We start from the raw sequence: 16963 nt of genomic DNA, 5'->3' as shown, positions 1-16963 counted from the left end.
CATTACAAACGAGTTGAAACGTAAACAATTATTATAGCTAGAAAATAATAGAAACACACGAATTCAATAATTTTCAACACAGAACAGAGATCAAACATCAAAGAAAGTGTTATATATTTAATGATAAATAAATGTATTAAGTTAATAACAAAAGCAATAAATTTTAAAATTGACTCGCATGTATATTCGTATATGTACGTTTTTTTCTTTCTCGTTATAGGCAGTTGAATCCAAACCTTATAGGCCTGCGTACAAATGTTGAATTCTCACGTATTACTTGAATGCTCACTCAACAAAGAGATAAGAAAAAAAAAAACCCATTTCATTGACCAATTAAGACTAGAAACTGCGAAAATCATCTAACATGGCGATCTAACTTTCAATTTTTTTCCTTTGATACAAATATTTTTAAATATGATCATTATTTTATTAACATATTCAAAAGATCTGTAACTCCAGTTAAATCCTTAATGTTTCTTTTTTTTTCCCCCTCGCTATTGTTTTATATGATGATTATTTAGACAAAATTCCTAATTGATAAAAATAGATAAAAGTTATGAATATAAGAATCTCATAAGAATAAGAAGATGTGGTTTATATTATGTCTTGAATGTTCTTATTCAAAAAAGTGTGCTTCCCATAATAAGAGTGAATAAAAGCAACTCGATGCCAGTTTCCGGATACTTACAGTACTAACACAATTAAAAACTGGTAGTAAATTTTCTTTCGAATAGACTACCGATGCGAATGACTAAACGACATTTTTTTCAACACTTTACATTTATTGCGATGTCCATCACTGCGCCGTGCAGCACATCTGCATCGTCACGTGACATATAGATGCAGGGAATCATGATCTGCACGTGGAAAGTGTGCAACCAATTTGATGCTTCTATCAATGTATTGTATTGTCTTGTATTATATACTGGTTGTCTTGTTCAACTTGAAAGATATAGATTTTAAATACATTGGCTTTTGACCACATTCTGTTTATTTACATGTACTCAATTATTTGTGTGTGTAAATTACAAGAAACAAATTAATATCAATGAATAAGCTACTCCCATTATTCGCCTTGTTCGTCTCTCTCTGTCTCTCTCTTATGTATAACTACTAATTAAGTGAGTGTTCTACAATTATTAAATACACGCCCTTTTTATGTGATTTTTTTTTTTCATGTAATTTACAAGGATGTCAGTTATGTATATTCTTATGATATAATTATACTGAGAAATTCAGACGTTGTACCACCGAATGTGGTACGTTACGTACGGTCTGGATCTTTCCGGTGTCCTCGGTGTTATAATTATAAAGTAGGTGTCATGTATTTAAATATTCGAAAAGAAATTATATGTTGTCCCTTTAAGGGGGTGAACATCCACTGATCTAGAAAGTATATTAGATATATATTTGAACATTCAACAATTTGTGAGATTCCGTGATTTCCCTTCATATGACCCTTTTGTTTGATTGTTTTTTTTTCTCTCTCTCTCCATTTCATATGAAATGCAAGGCACACATCACTATCCATTGTGCGCGTGTTTGTGCCGAATGTTTGCATTTTCATTCGGATTTTAAGTAACATAGAAGACAATTGAAAGAAATGTACATGTATGTTTTATCACATAGCAATGTAGTAAGTACTTCAATCCCTTACTCGTGTTCTATTCCTCTTGTTTTCGTGTTTTAATCAAAATTAGTCGCTTCTGGGCTCCAGGGAACAGCGCATTTTCAGAATCAACAGACAATTCCTCCTTTAAAATGACAGATTAAGAACCTTAAACAAAAACAGTTATGTAGGAAATTATTTCAAGAAAACGCACAGTGACATATTTGAGAAAATTAAGTAAAATTGGGAGGACAAAATCGGAAAAATAACAGGTATTGAAACACAAAGTTTGACGAGTTCAATCCTCTACGCTCTCGACAATTGGGGAGTTTTCACGGAGGTCCGCGCTCGCCGCCACTCAAATAAGGCCATCGGCGGAGGTGATTTCATTCATTTCCTTATCGTCGATAACGTCGTTCACATCAGTTGTAGAAAACAGGACAAAAAAATTATGGCAGACGCCGCACCAGCAAAATCCCCGCCAAGAAGAAGGTTTCCAAACCCAAGACGGTCCCCGCCCATCCCAAGTACATCGAGATGATCAGCGCTGCTGTGGCTGCCCTGAAGGAGCGCGGAGGTTCCTCGAGACAAGCTATTCTCAAGTACATCATGGGCAACTACAAAGTCGGTAATGACGCCTCTAGTGTCAACACCCATCTGAAGATGGCCCTCAAGAACGGAGTCAAGAAGGGAGTTCTCAAACAGGCCAAGGGTACAGGTGCCAGTGGTTCCTTCAAGCTGGGAGAGAAGCCCAAGACGGAGAAGAAACCCAAGACCAAAAAAGTCACCAAACCTAAGGCTGCCAAGCCCAAGAAAACGACCAAACCCAAGAAGACAACCGGGGAGAAAAAGCCAACAGAAAAGAAAAAGGCTGTTAAGAAACCTGCAGCACCCAAGAAGGCCAAGTCTCCCAAGAAGAAAGCAGCTACTAAGTCTCCCAAGAAAGCCAAGGCAGCTCCAAAGCCTACGAAAACCAAAGCGCCCAAGAAAGCCACAGCCAAGAAGTCAAAAACCCCAAAGAAAGCCACCAAGGCGTAGACTGCCAATTGTCTTAAACCAATTACAAAAGCCCTTTTCAGGGCTACCAACATTTTTAGAAAAGATGCCTCTATTACATACATGTACTAATGGAAACACAAAATGAATAAACAAGAAGTACACTTACCTATTACACATAGTTTATTTGTCTTCGACTGGAAGCAAATTGCAAAGTCATGATAATATTAACATGCTGTTTCTGAGAAGAAGAAGAAACAAAAGTCAGTTTTTAATTTGTTTACATACCCTCCCTCAAGTAAATAAAATTTTACTTTTTCCACATCACAACGCCTACGCTAACTATATGGCCATTATTATTAGTGTTATCATTCTAGTATATTTGTTTTCATGTTTTTTTTTTTTTTTTTTTTTTTTTTTTTTTGTTTTGTTTTGTTTTGTTTTGTTTTGGTTTGGTTTTTTTTTTTTTTTTTGTTTTTTGTTGTTTTTTTTGTTGTTGAAGTTTTATTATTATTATTAATTTTTTTATTTTATTTTATTTTATTTTATTCATTCATTTATTTTATTTATTTATTTATTATTATTATTATTATTATTTTTCTTTTTCTTTTTTTCTTTTTTTTTCCCCACTTTATTTGGAATCAAATGTGGAACGAATGGAATAAAAGTTCATGCGTACCTTTTGAAAGACAGATACATACATTCTTATTCTTTTCATTTATTTATTCTTTTCATTTATTCATTCATTCATTCATTCATTTATTTAATTATTCATTCATTTAATTAATTATTCATTTATTTGTATTATTTGTTTTGTTCTTGTTTTTGCAACAGGGTAATTCCTGTTCATCCTATATGCACCATTCTGATTATCTGCAAGTATCATGATACTTAGTAATATTACTGGGCTTGTTCAGATAATGGTAGGAGGAAATAATGACAAGAAATATATAATATATATTTTTCGAAAATGCATTTTGCTTCAATAACGAATTGAAAATATATGTATATATATAATAAATAATTCTATTTTCTATTCAATTGACGTTACATTCATCCCCATTATTCACCATATATATATTTTTAAAAAAAATATTTGACTATATGTATCTGCAGTGAAATCATGTGTCAAAAACCGACTTGATTTTCTTTTTCTTTTGGGGCAATTCTGTGGATTGAAACTACCTACAGACGTAGCCAATGGTCATCTCGTTCACCTGACTAATCGTAGCGAGTGTTACTGCGGGCACCAGCCAATCGACTAAGCCGACTGGTAGACCGCAGCGATTTTCAACTTGAGCTTACAAAGATATATAAGTTCACGGTGCAACACTGCCACTTCATTCATTCGAGTTTGAATAATCTGAGGAGATAGCATGGCACGTACCAAGCAGACGGCACGAAAATCTACAGGAGGCAAGGCCCCCAGAAAACAGCTCGCTACCAAAGCTGCTCGTAAAAGCGCACCAGCCACGGGTGGCGTTAAGAAACCGCATAGATACAGGCCAGGAACTGTCGCCCTCCGTGAAATTCGGAGATACCAGAAGAGCACTGAGCTTCTCATCAGGAAGCTGCCATTCCAGCGCTTGGTCCGGGAAATCGCTCAGGATTTTAAGACCGACTTGCGTTTCCAGAGTTCAGCTGTCATGGCTTTACAGGAAGCAAGCGAAGCTTACCTTGTTGGTCTCTTTGAGGACACCAACCTGTGCGCCATTCACGCCAAGAGAGTAACCATCATGCCCAAAGACATCCAGCTGGCCAGACGTATTCGTGGAGAGCGTGCTTAATTTTAAGCTGTATTTCAAGTCCTAAAGCAAACGGCCGTTTTCACGGCCACCTACATTCTTCGAAAAGATGCCTTCTGTTCAGACGTTGAAACATCTCTGAAAATAATGTTGAATTATTTGGCCGAAATTAATAAATTTTGTCAAATTCGGCGTACAATGCCCCCAAATTGAAAAAAAAAAAAAAAAAAAAAATGTTGAGACACAGTACATCCTTCAGTGAATATATCTGTGCCTTACATATATATAATTACATAGCACAATGCTAGACAATTTCATAGTATTATTGTCATCATCAAGTTGTAGAAGTTGTCTACACATCTTGAAACTATATTTTGTACAAGTCCATCAACCTGCCCCTCTAGAATACATTCAAGAATTTTGCGAAATAAATTAGAAAATAGCACAATTATTTAAATAGAAAATGATGGAATGTGTCGAAGCAAAAAATAATAACAGTATTACAACTTTATCTCATTAGTTCTACAGCTATGCACATATGCGAGTACATGCATTTCAGAACTGCAATTCCGTATTTCATTTATATTCAAAGTATGATTTTTATTGATTTCTAAACAACGTCAAATATAACGATATTCATTCTAACGTGGCGTGTAATAAAATGAAAAAGGCTCATTTATAAAGCCGGTTTGGTCACTGCTTAAAGTTGCCTTTGAAAATTAACTGAGAAAAGAGGAAATCAAATAAATTATCACATCTATAACTAGATATCATAAATGAATGAGAATCAAAAGTTTCATTCAGCTTCTACATTTTGTATTATTTCGGTGTTATCTGTCACACCCCTTTCCTTTGAATAACTTAATCCCCACCCACCCACCCACACACGTTTTTATTATCATTCGGCAACAACGGTATTTATTTTGTTAAACTCAAAGCAAAAAATACTGAAATAAAAAAATAACAACAACAAAACAAAAAATTGTGTATGTTTATCCTAAAAAATTATGATGCTGTCTGTCCTGCTTGATATAATTCCCCTCTCTCTCTTTATCATTTTTATTCATTTTCTGTCATGTTTTTTTTTTTTTTTTTGTATATCAGTTTGTATAAAATGTATATATGTACCTCCACGTACCAATATTTTGGTTTAGGTGAATAAATTGAACCTAAACTTGCCTATATGTGAAGAAATTAAAGAATCAAAATTAATTAAATGTGGTTAAAATTCCCGTGGGGCAAGAAATGTAAACATTCCCATCATGCCAAGCTGACCAATCGTAAAGCTTGTCACAATACCGCTTTGGTAACGTTCCGAACTTTTCAAAGCATCGTGCGCTCTCACGGGTCCTCAATTTGGACTATAAATTAGGCAATTACGCATGATCAGTTCATCAGAACAGTACTACTGGCTGAACTTATAACATGTCTGGACGTGGCAAAGGAGGAAAAGGTCTTGGAAAAGGAGGCGCTAAGCGACACAGAAAAGTCTTGAGAGACAACATCCAGGGTATCACCAAGCCAGCCATACGCCGTCTTGCTCGCCGTGGTGGTGTCAAACGTATTTCCGGTCTCATCTACGAGGAAACTCGTGGAGTTCTTAAGGTTTTCTTGGAGAACGTGATCCGAGATGCTGTAACCTACACGGAGCATGCCAAGAGAAAGACCGTCACAGCTATGGACGTGGTCTACGCCTTGAAACGCCAAGGACGCACCCTGTACGGATTTGGAGGCTAAAGAATTCAGTTTGACAGTCAAGACAGAAGTTTAAAACAAACACAAACGGCCGTTATCACGGCCACCCAAATTTTTCGAAAAGATGCCTCTTAAACATCGTTAAGACAGACATTTACTTACTGAGTACTTGTTATACAGATATTCACTGTACAAAGTTGAATACAGAATGGTTGTAAGTGGTAAAATAAATACACAACAATAACAGAGTAAGACCCTTTATGTCGTAATATTTCCTCAAAACTATATACAGAGCAACAAATATGTATTGAATTTAGGTTTGGACAAGAAATATTGAATAAACACACACAAACAGTATATATTATTTAATTTTTTTTATTATTATAATCATATATTAAAATAATAATGCTGCTGTCTTGAGTATTATTTTGAGGGATCGATCTACCGACAATGACAGGTACCAACTGGCGCTGAGTGACATGCTTTTTTTTTCTTGTTTAACAATTATGACTAATGTTAGACAATTAATTGTCAATGTATAATTATCGCATTTTGGTCATTGCACTTTTATTGATGTATAATTACTGATTGAAAATTCCAATATGTCAATGTCAAAGAAAGGGGAGGGGGGGGGTCTTGAATTTATTTATCTGTTTCATTGATATTAGCTGAATTGAGATACTTTATTATCAATTATATAATGTACGCTGATAATTAATTCAGTATACAGAGGACAAATGAACCAGGATTTTGTGTACATCAGATGGACCTCGCATGCTTGTATTTTATTTATATTTGAAGATACAGTTATTTTAGATATATGCTTGGTTGTACATTCAAGTTATTTGTGAATAAAATTTGGCTCTCATACATATAATAATACCTACTTGTATTTCTTTATTTATCCTACTTCTGTTATTATAATCAGTTGTAAACAATGTGGGATTTTTATACGTTTGCCACTTTTACGAGCACATGCATTCACATTGTAACACTCACACATATTATTTGTGTCTCAATAACGCATGTAATATGAAGGTATCTTTTCTTAAAAATTAGTTGGCCCTTAAAAGGGCCGTTTGGTGTGTACTTGCAAAATGAGATTATTTGCTGCTGGTGTACTTGGTGACGGCTTTGGTGCCCTCAGATACGGCGTGCTTGGCCAGTTCACCGGGCAGAAGGAGACGGACAGCAGTCTGGACCTCTCTGCTTGTGATTGTAGATCGCTTGTTGTAGTGGGCCAAACGAGAGGCTTCGGCAGCGATTCTCTCAAAGATATCGTTGACGAAGGAGTTCATTATGCTCATGGCCTTGCTGGAAACACCAGTGTCAGGGTGCACCTGCTTTAGGACTTTGTAGATGTAAATGGCATAAGATTCCCTCCTCCTCTTCCTCCTTTTCTTGTCTGTGCTCCTCGGTGTCTTGGCCTTGGTGACTGCTTTCTTGGCGCCTTTGGATCCGACTTTGGGTGGCATGATCTCAAGTTGACAGGTCAAACTGAAGAGATGAATAAAGTAAAATGGTAAAATTTACTATTTATATGCGAGTAGGAGGAGAAGCTTGTTACGGACCTCCGAGAAAACATTACTTGTTCGGATTTCACCTAAAGGCACAACAGAGCGACGCGTTAATTGGCTGCACCGTTGGATCCGCTTGGTTGTTTAAATTGGTGCGTGCGGGCGTCGCTGGATTATTCGTTGACTGTACACGAAAGAACATAACCGTTAAGAATGTCTGGACGTGGCAAAGGAGGCAAAGTGAAGGGGAAGGCCAAGAGCCGTTCTTCCCGCGCCGGACTGCAGTTCCCCGTGGGTCGTATTCACCGTCTGCTGAGAAAGGGCAACTACGCCGAGAGAGTGGGAGCAGGCGCTCCCGTGTACTTGGCTGCCGTTCTTGAGTACTTGGCCGCAGAAGTCTTGGAGTTGGCAGGCAACGCTGCCCGCGACAACAAAAAGACCAGAATCATTCCCCGTCATCTGCAGCTGGCCATCCGCAACGACGAAGAATTGAACAAACTCCTGTCCGGCGTGACCATCGCGCAGGGTGGTGTCCTGCCCAACATCCAAGCGGTGCTCCTTCCCAAAAAGACACAGAAAGCCGCCAAGTAAAAAGATCCTATAGTTGTGTTGTGTGCAGCACAAAACCAAACGGCCGTTTTCACGGCCACATAAGCTTTTCGAAAAGATACCTACATTACAAACGAGTTGAAACGTAAACAATTATTATAGCTAGAAAATAATAGAAACACACGAATTCAATAATTTTCAACACAGAACAGAGATCAAACATCAAAGAAAGTGTTATATATTTAATGATAAATAAATGTATTAAGTTAATAACAAAAGCAATAAATTTTAAAATTGACTCGCATGTATATTCGTATATGTACGTTTTTTTCTTTCTCGTTATAGGCAGTTGAATCCAAACCTTATAGGCCTGCGTACAAATGTTGAATTCTCACGTATTACTTGAATGCTCACTCAACAAAGAGATAAGAAAAAAAAAAACCCATTTCATTGACCAATTAAGACTAGAAACTGCGAAAATCATCTAACATGGCGATCTAACTTTCAATTTTTTTCCTTTGATACAAATATTTTTAAATATGATCATTATTTTATTAACATATTCAAAAGATCTGTAACTCCAGTTAAATCCTTAATGTTTCTTTTTTTTCCCCCTCGCTATTGTTTTATATGATGATTATTTAGACAAAATTCCTAATTGATAAAAATAGATAAAAGTTATGAATATAAGAATCTCATAAGAATAAGAAGATGTGGTTTATATTATGTCTTGAATGTTCTTATTCAAAAAAGTGTGCTTCCCATAATAAGAGTGAATAAAAGCAACTCGATGCCAGTTTCCGGATACTTACAGTACTAACACAATTAAAAACTGGTAGTAAATTTTCTTTCGAATAGACTACCGATGCGAATGACTAAACGACATTTTTTTCAACACTTTACATTTATTGCGATGTCCATCACTGCGCCGTGCAGCACATCTGCATCGTCACGTGACATATAGATGCAGGGAATCATGATCTGCACGTGGAAAGTGTGCAACCAATTTGATGCTTCTATCAATGTATTGTATTGTCTTGTATTATATACTGGTTGTCTTGTTCAACTTGAAAGATATAGATTTTAAATACATTGGCTTTTGACCACATTCTGTTTATTTACATGTACTCAATTATTTGTGTGTGTAAATTACAAGAAACAAATTAATATCAATGAATAAGCTACTCCCATTATTCGCCTTGTTCGTCTCTCTCTGTCTCTCTCTTATGTATAACTACTAATTAAGTGAGTGTTCTACAATTATTAAATACACGCCCTTTTTATGTGATTTTTTTTTTTCATGTAATTTACAAGGATGTCAGTTATGTATATTCTTATGATATAATTATACTGAGAAATTCAGACGTTGTACCACCGAATGTGGTACGTTACGTACGGTCTGGATCTTTCCGGTGTCCTCGGTGTTATAATTATAAAGTAGGTGTCATGTATTTAAATATTCGAAAAGAAATTATATGTTGTCCCTTTAAGGGGGTGAACATCCACTGATCTAGAAAGTATATTAGATATATATTTGAACATTCAACAATTTGTGAGATTCCGTGATTTCCCTTCATATGACCCTTTTGTTTGATTGTTTTTTTTTCTCTCTCTCTCCATTTCATATGAAATGCAAGGCACACATCACTATCCATTGTGCGCGTGTTTGTGCCGAATGTTTGCATTTTCATTCGGATTTTAAGTAACATAGAAGACAATTGAAAGAAATGTACATGTATGTTTTATCACATAGCAATGTAGTAAGTACTTCAATCCCTTACTCGTGTTCTATTCCTCTTGTTTTCGTGTTTTAATCAAAATTAGTCGCTTCTGGGCTCCAGGGAACAGCGCATTTTCAGAATCAACAGACAATTCCTCCTTTAAAATGACAGATTAAGAACCTTAAACAAAAACAGTTATGTAGGAAATTATTTCAAGAAAACGCACAGTGACATATTTGAGAAAATTAAGTAAAATTGGGAGGACAAAATCGGAAAAATAACAGGTATTGAAACACAAAGTTTGACGAGTTCAATCCTCTACGCTCTCGACAATTGGGGAGTTTTCACGGAGGTCCGCGCTCGCCGCCACTCAAATAAGGCCATCGGCGGAGGTGATTTCATTCATTTCCTTATCGTCGATAACGTCGTTCACATCAGTTGTAGAAAACAGGACAAAAAAATTATGGCAGACGCCGCACCAGCAAAATCCCCCGCCAAGAAGAAGGTTTCCAAACCCAAGACGGTCCCCGCCCATCCCAAGTACATCGAGATGATCAGCGCTGCTGTGGCTGCCCTGAAGGAGCGCGGAGGTTCCTCGAGACAAGCTATTCTCAAGTACATCATGGGCAACTACAAAGTCGGTAATGACGCCTCTAGTGTCAACACCCATCTGAAGATGGCCCTCAAGAACGGAGTCAAGAAGGGAGTTCTCAAACAGGCCAAGGGTACAGGTGCCAGTGGTTCCTTCAAGCTGGGAGAGAAGCCCAAGACGGAGAAGAAACCCAAGACCAAAAAAGTCACCAAACCTAAGGCTGCCAAGCCCAAGAAAACGACCAAACCCAAGAAGACAACCGGGGAGAAAAAGCCAACAGAAAAGAAAAAGGCTGTTAAGAAACCTGCAGCACCCAAGAAGGCCAAGTCTCCCAAGAAGAAAGCAGCTACTAAGTCTCCCAAGAAAGCCAAGGCAGCTCCAAAGCCTACGAAAACCAAAGCGCCCAAGAAAGCCACAGCCAAGAAGTCAAAAACCCCAAAGAAAGCCACCAAGGCGTAGACTGCCAATTGTCTTAAACCAATTACAAAAGCCCTTTTCAGGGCTACCAACATTTTTAGAAAAGATGCCTCTATTACATACATGTACTAATGGAAACACAAAATGAATAAACAAGAAGTACACTTACCTATTACACATAGTTTATTTGTCTTCGACTGGAAGCAAATTGCAAAGTCATGATAATATTAACATGCTGTTTCTGAGAAGAAGAAGAAGAAACAAAAGTCAGTTTTTAATTTGTTTACATACCCTCCCTCAAGTAAATAAAATTTTACTTTTTCCACATCACAACGCCTACGCTAACTATATGGCCATTATTATTAGTGTTATCATTCTAGTATATTTGTTTTCATGTTTTTTTTTTTTTTTTTTTTTTTTTTTTTTTGTTTTGTTTTGTTTTGTTTTGTTTTGGTTTGGTTTTTTTTTTTTTTTTTTGTTTTTTGTTGTTTTTTTTGTTGTTGAAGTTTTATTATTATTATTAATTTTTTTTATTTTATTTTATTTTATTTTATTCATTCATTTATTTTATTTATTTATTTATTATTATTATTATTATTATTTTTCTTTTTCTTTTTTTCTTTTTTTTTCCCCACTTTATTTGGAATCAAATGTGGAACGAATGGAATAAAAGTTCATGCGTACCTTTTGAAAGACAGATACATACATTCTTATTCTTTTCATTTATTTATTCTTTTCATTTATTCATTCATTCATTCATTCATTTATTTAATTATTCATTCATTTAATTAATTATTCATTTATTTGTATTATTTGTTTTGTTCTTGTTTTTGCAACAGGGTAATTCCTGTTCATCCTATATGCACCATTCTGATTATCTGCAAGTATCATGATACTTAGTAATATTACTGGGCTTGTTCAGATAATGGTAGGAGGAAATAATGACAAGAAATATATAATATATATTTTTCGAAAATGCATTTTGCTTCAATAACGAATTGAAAATATATGTATATATATAATAAATAATTCTATTTTCTATTCAATTGACGTTACATTCATCCATTATTCACCATATATATATTTTTAAAAAAAATATTTGACTATATGTATCTGCAGTGAAATCATGTGTCAAAAACCGACTTGATTTTCTTTTTCTTTTGGGGCAATTCTGTGGATTGAAACTACCTACAGACGTAGCCAATGGTCATCTCGTTCACCTGACTAATCGTAGCGAGTGTTACTGCGGGCACCAGCCAATCGACTAAGCCGACTGGTAGACCGCAGCGATTTTCAACTTGAGCTTACAAAGATATATAAGTTCACGGTGCAACACTGCCACTTCATTCATTCGAGTTTGAATAATCTGAGGAGATAGCATGGCACGTACCAAGCAGACGGCACGAAAATCTACAGGAGGCAAGGCCCCCAGAAAACAGCTCGCTACCAAAGCTGCTCGTAAAAGCGCACCAGCCACGGGTGGCGTTAAGAAACCGCATAGATACAGGCCAGGAACTGTCGCCCTCCGTGAAATTCGGAGATACCAGAAGAGCACTGAGCTTCTCATCAGGAAGCTGCCATTCCAGCGCTTGGTCCGGGAAATCGCTCAGGATTTTAAGACCGACTTGCGTTTCCAGAGTTCAGCTGTCATGGCTTTACAGGAAGCAAGCGAAGCTTACCTTGTTGGTCTCTTTGAGGACACCAACCTGTGCGCCATTCACGCCAAGAGAGTAACCATCATGCCCAAAGACATCCAGCTGGCCAGACGTATTCGTGGAGAGCGTGCTTAATTTTAAGCTGTATTTCAAGTCCTAAAGCAAACGGCCGTTTTCACGGCCACCTACATTCTTCGAAAAGATGCCTTCTGTTCAGACGTTGAAACATCTCTGAAAATAATGTTGAATTATTTGGCCGAAATTAATAAATTTTGTCAAATTCGGCGTACAATGCCCCCAAATTGAAAAAAAAAAAAAAAAAAAAAATGTTGAGACACAGTACATCCTTCAGTGAATATATGCCTTACATATATATAATTACATAGCACAATGCTAGACAATTTCATAGTATTATTGTCATCATCAAGTTGTAGAAGTTGTCTACACATCTTGAAACTATATTTTGTACAAGTCCATCAACCTGCCCCTCTAGAATACATTCAAGAATTTTGCGAAATAAATTAGAAAATAGCACAATTATTTAAATAGAAAATGATGGAATGTGTCGAAGCAAAAAATAATAACAGTATTACAACTTTATCTCATTAGTTCTACAGCTATGCACATATGCGAGTACATGCATTTCAGAACTGCAATTCCGTATTTCATTTATATTCAAAGTATGATTTTTATTGATTTCTAAACAACGTCAAATATAACGATATTCATTCTAACGTGGCGTGTAATAAAATGAAAAAGGCTCATTTATAAAGCCGGTTTGGTCACTGCTTAAAGTTGCCTTTGAAAATTAACTGAGAAAAGAGGAAATCAAATAAATTATCACATCTATAACTAGATATCATAAATGAATGAGAATCAAAAGTTTCATTCAGCTTCTACATTTTGTATTATTTCGGTGTTATCTGTCACACCCCTTTCCTTTGAATAACTTAATCCCCACCCACCCACCCACACACGTTTTTATTATCATTCGGCAACAACGGTATTTATTTTGTTAAACTCAAAGCAAAAAATACTGAAATAAAAAAATAACAACAACAAAACAAAAAATTGTGTATGTTTATCCTAAAAATTATGATGCTGTCTGTCCTGCTTGATATAATTCCCCTCTCTCTCTTTATCATTTTTATTCATTTTCTGTCATGTTTTTTTTTTTTTTTTGTATATCAGTTTGTATAAAATGTATATATGTACCTCCACGTACCAATATTTTGGTTTAGGTGAATAAATTGAACCTAAACTTGCCTATATGTGAAGAAATTAAAGAATCAAAATTAATTAAATGTGGTTAAAATTCCCGTGGGGCAAGAAATGTAAACATTCCCATCATGCCAAGCTGACCAATCGTAAAGCTTGTCACAATACCGCTTTGGTAACGTTCCGAACTTTTCAAAGCATCGTGCGCTCTCACGGGTCCTCAATTTGGACTATAAATTAGGCAATTACGCATGATCAGTTCATCAGAACAGTACTACTGGCTGAACTTATAACATGTCTGGACGTGGCAAAGGAGGAAAAGGTCTTGGAAAAGGAGGCGCTAAGCGACACAGAAAAGTCTTGAGAGACAACATCCAGGGTATCACCAAGCCAGCCATACGCCGTCTTGCTCGCCGTGGTGGTGTCAAACGTATTTCCGGTCTCATCTACGAGGAAACTCGTGGAGTTCTTAAGGTTTTCTTGGAGAACGTGATCCGAGATGCTGTAACCTACACGGAGCATGCCAAGAGAAAGACCGTCACAGCTATGGACGTGGTCTACGCCTTGAAACGCCAAGGACGCACCCTGTACGGATTTGGAGGCTAAAGAATTCAGTTTGACAGTCAAGACAGAAGTTTAAAACAAACACAAACGGCCGTTATCACGGCCACCCAAATTTTCGAAAAGATGCCTCTTAAAACATCGTTAAGACAGACATTTACTTACTGAGTACTTGTTATACAGATATTCACTGTACAAAGTTGAATACAGAATGGTTGTAAGTGGTAAAATAAATACACAACAATAACAGAGTAAGACCCTTTATGTCGTAATATTTCCTCAAAACTATATACAGAGCAACAAATATGTATTGAATTTAGGTTTGGACAAGAAATATTGAATAAACACACACAAACAGTATATATTATTTAATTTTTTTTATTATTATAATCATATATTAAAATAATAATGCTGCTGTCTTGAGTATTATTTTGAGGGATCGATCTACCGACAATGACAGGTACCAACTGGCGCTGAGTGACATGCTTTTTTTTTCTTGTTTAACAATTATGACTAATGTTAGACAATTAATTGTCAATGTAATAATTATCGCATTTTGGTCATTGCACTTTTATTGATGTATAATTACTGATTGAAAATTCCAATATGTCAATGTCAAAGAAAGGGGAGGGGGGGGGGTCTTGAATTTATTTATCTGTTTCATTGATATTAGCTGAATTGAGATACTTTATTATCAATTATATAATGTACGCTGATAATTAATTCAGTATACAGAGGACAAATGAACCAGGATTTTGTGTACATCAGATGGACCTCGCATGCTTGTATTTTATTTATATTTGAAGATACAGTTATTTTAGATATATGCTTGGTTGTACATTCAAGTTATTTGTGAATAAAATTTGGCTCTCATACATATAATAATACCTACTTGTATTTCTTTATTTATCCTACTTCTGTTATTATAATCAGTTGTAAACAATGTGGGATTTTTATACGTTTGCCACTTTTACGAGCACATGCATTCACATTGTAACACTCACACATATTATTTGTGTCTCAATAACGCATGTAATATGAAGGTATCTTTTCTTAAAAATTAGTTGGCCCTTAAAAGGGCCGTTTGGTGTGTGTACTTGCAAAATGAGATTATTTGCTGCTGGTGTACTTGGTGACGGCTTTGGTGCCCTCAGATACGGCGTGCTTGGCCAGTTCACCGGGCAGAAGGAGACGGACAGCAGTCTGGACCTCTCTGCTTGTGATTGTAGATCGCTTGTTGTAGTGGGCCAAACGAGAGGCTTCGGCAGCGATTCTCTCAAAGATATCGTTGACGAAGGAGTTCATTATGCTCATGGCCTTGCTGGAAACACCAGTGTCAGGGTGCACCTGCTTTAGGACTTTGTAGATGTAAATGGCATAAGATTCCCTCCTCCTCTTCCTCCTTTTCTTGTCTGTGCTCCTCGGTGTCTTGGCCTTGGTGACTGCTTTCTTGGCGCCTTTGGATCCGACTTTGGGTGGCATGATCTCAAGTTGACAGGTCAAACTGAAGAGATGAATAAAGTAAAATGGTAAAATTTACTATTTATATGCGAGTAGGAGGAGAAGCTTGTTACGGACCTCCGAGAAAACATTACTTGTTCGGATTTCACCTAAAGGCACAACAGAGCGACGCGTTAATTGGCTGCACCGTTGGATCCGCTTGGTTGTTTAAATTGGTGCGTGCGGGCGTCGCTGGATTATTCGTTGACTGTACACGAAAGAACATAACCGTTAAGAATGTCTGGACGTGGCAAAGGAGGCAAAGTGAAGGGGAAGGCCAAGAGCCGTTCTTCCCGCGCCGGACTGCAGTTCCCCGTGGGTCGTATTCACCGTCTGCTGAGAAAGGGCAACTACGCCGAGAGAGTGGGAGCAGGCGCTCCCGTGTACTTGGCTGCCGTTCTTGAGTACTTGGCCGCAGAAGTCTTGGAGTTGGCAGGCAACGCTGCCCGCGACAACAAAAAGACCAGAATCATTCCCCGTCATCTGCAGCTGGCCATCCGCAACGACGAAGAATTGAACAAACTCCTGTCCGGCGTGACCATCGCGCAGGGTGGTGTCCTGCCCAACATCCAAGCGGTGCTCCTTCCCAAAAAGACACAGAAAGCCGCCAAGTAAAAAGATCCTATAGTTGTGTTGTGTGCAGCACAAAACCAAACGGCCGTTTTCACGGCCACATAAGCTTTTCGAAAAGATACCTACATTACAAACGAGTTGAAACGTAAACAATTATTATAGCTAGAAAATAATAGAAACACACGAATTCAATAATTTTCAACACAGAACAGAGATCAAACATCAAAGAAAGTGTTATATATTTAATGATAAATAAATGTATTAAGTTAATAACAAAAGCAATAAATTTTAAAATTGACTCGCATGTATATTCGTATATGTACGTTTTTTTCTTTCTCGTTATAGGCAGTTGAATCCAAACCTTATAGGCCTGCGTACAAATGTTGAATTCTCACGTATTACTTGAATGCTCACTCAACAAAGAGATAAGAAAAAAAAAACCCATTTCATTGACCAATTAAGACTAGAAACTGCGAAAATCATCTAACATGGCGATCTAACTTTCAATTTTTTTCCTTTGATACAAATATTTTTAAATATGATCATTATTTTATTAACATATTCAAAAGATCTGTAACTCCAGTTAAATCCTTAATGTTTCTTTTTTTTTCCCCC

At 36.6% G+C, this 16963-nt stretch overlaps 6 protein-coding genes and 1 pseudogene across 6 annotated transcripts; 5 read left to right on the top strand and 2 right to left on the bottom strand.

Moving 5' to 3' along the window:
• Positions 1 to 2146: 2146 nt before the first annotated feature.
• On the top strand, positions 2147 to 2647 carry LOC133177908 (histone H1-delta-like). Its single transcript, XM_061312760.1, has one exon. The coding sequence runs from the start codon at positions 2147 to 2149 to the stop codon at positions 2645 to 2647; it is 501 nt and encodes a 166-aa protein (XP_061168744.1).
• Positions 2648 to 3981: 1334 nt separating this feature from the next.
• On the top strand, positions 3982 to 4392 carry LOC133177907 (histone H3). The gene has a single exon (XM_061312759.1). The coding sequence runs from the start codon at positions 3982 to 3984 to the stop codon at positions 4390 to 4392; it is 411 nt and encodes a 136-aa protein (XP_061168743.1).
• A 1383-nt stretch (positions 4393 to 5775) lies between these two features.
• On the top strand, positions 5776 to 14320 carry LOC133177902 (uncharacterized; annotated as a pseudogene).
• LOC133177905 (histone H2B-like) lies at positions 7149 to 7520 on the bottom strand. Its single transcript, XM_061312758.1, has one exon. The coding sequence runs from the start codon at positions 7518 to 7520 to the stop codon at positions 7149 to 7151; it is 372 nt and encodes a 123-aa protein (XP_061168742.1).
• On the top strand, positions 7776 to 8153 carry LOC133177903 (histone H2A). The gene has a single exon (XM_061312756.1). The coding sequence runs from the start codon at positions 7776 to 7778 to the stop codon at positions 8151 to 8153; it is 378 nt and encodes a 125-aa protein (XP_061168740.1).
• A 1065-nt stretch (positions 14321 to 15385) lies between the features above and the next one.
• On the bottom strand, positions 15386 to 15757 carry LOC133177904 (histone H2B-like). The gene has a single exon (XM_061312757.1). The coding sequence runs from the start codon at positions 15755 to 15757 to the stop codon at positions 15386 to 15388; it is 372 nt and encodes a 123-aa protein (XP_061168741.1).
• Positions 15758 to 16012: 255 nt separating this feature from the next.
• Positions 16013 to 16390, top strand: LOC133177909 (histone H2A). Its single transcript, XM_061312761.1, has one exon. The coding sequence runs from the start codon at positions 16013 to 16015 to the stop codon at positions 16388 to 16390; it is 378 nt and encodes a 125-aa protein (XP_061168745.1).
• Positions 16391 to 16963: the final 573 nt, after the last annotated feature.

This window comes from Saccostrea echinata, unplaced genomic scaffold (assembly GCF_033153115.1).
Source record: "Saccostrea echinata isolate AGI-Se365-2 ecotype Australia unplaced genomic scaffold, CSIRO_AGI_Sech_v1 ptg000282l, whole genome shotgun sequence".
Classification (NCBI taxonomy): domain Eukaryota; kingdom Metazoa; phylum Mollusca; class Bivalvia; order Ostreida; family Ostreidae; genus Saccostrea; species Saccostrea echinata.
Note: the sequence above shows the minus strand (reverse complement) of the source record. Positions and strands in the feature narration are given on the sequence as shown.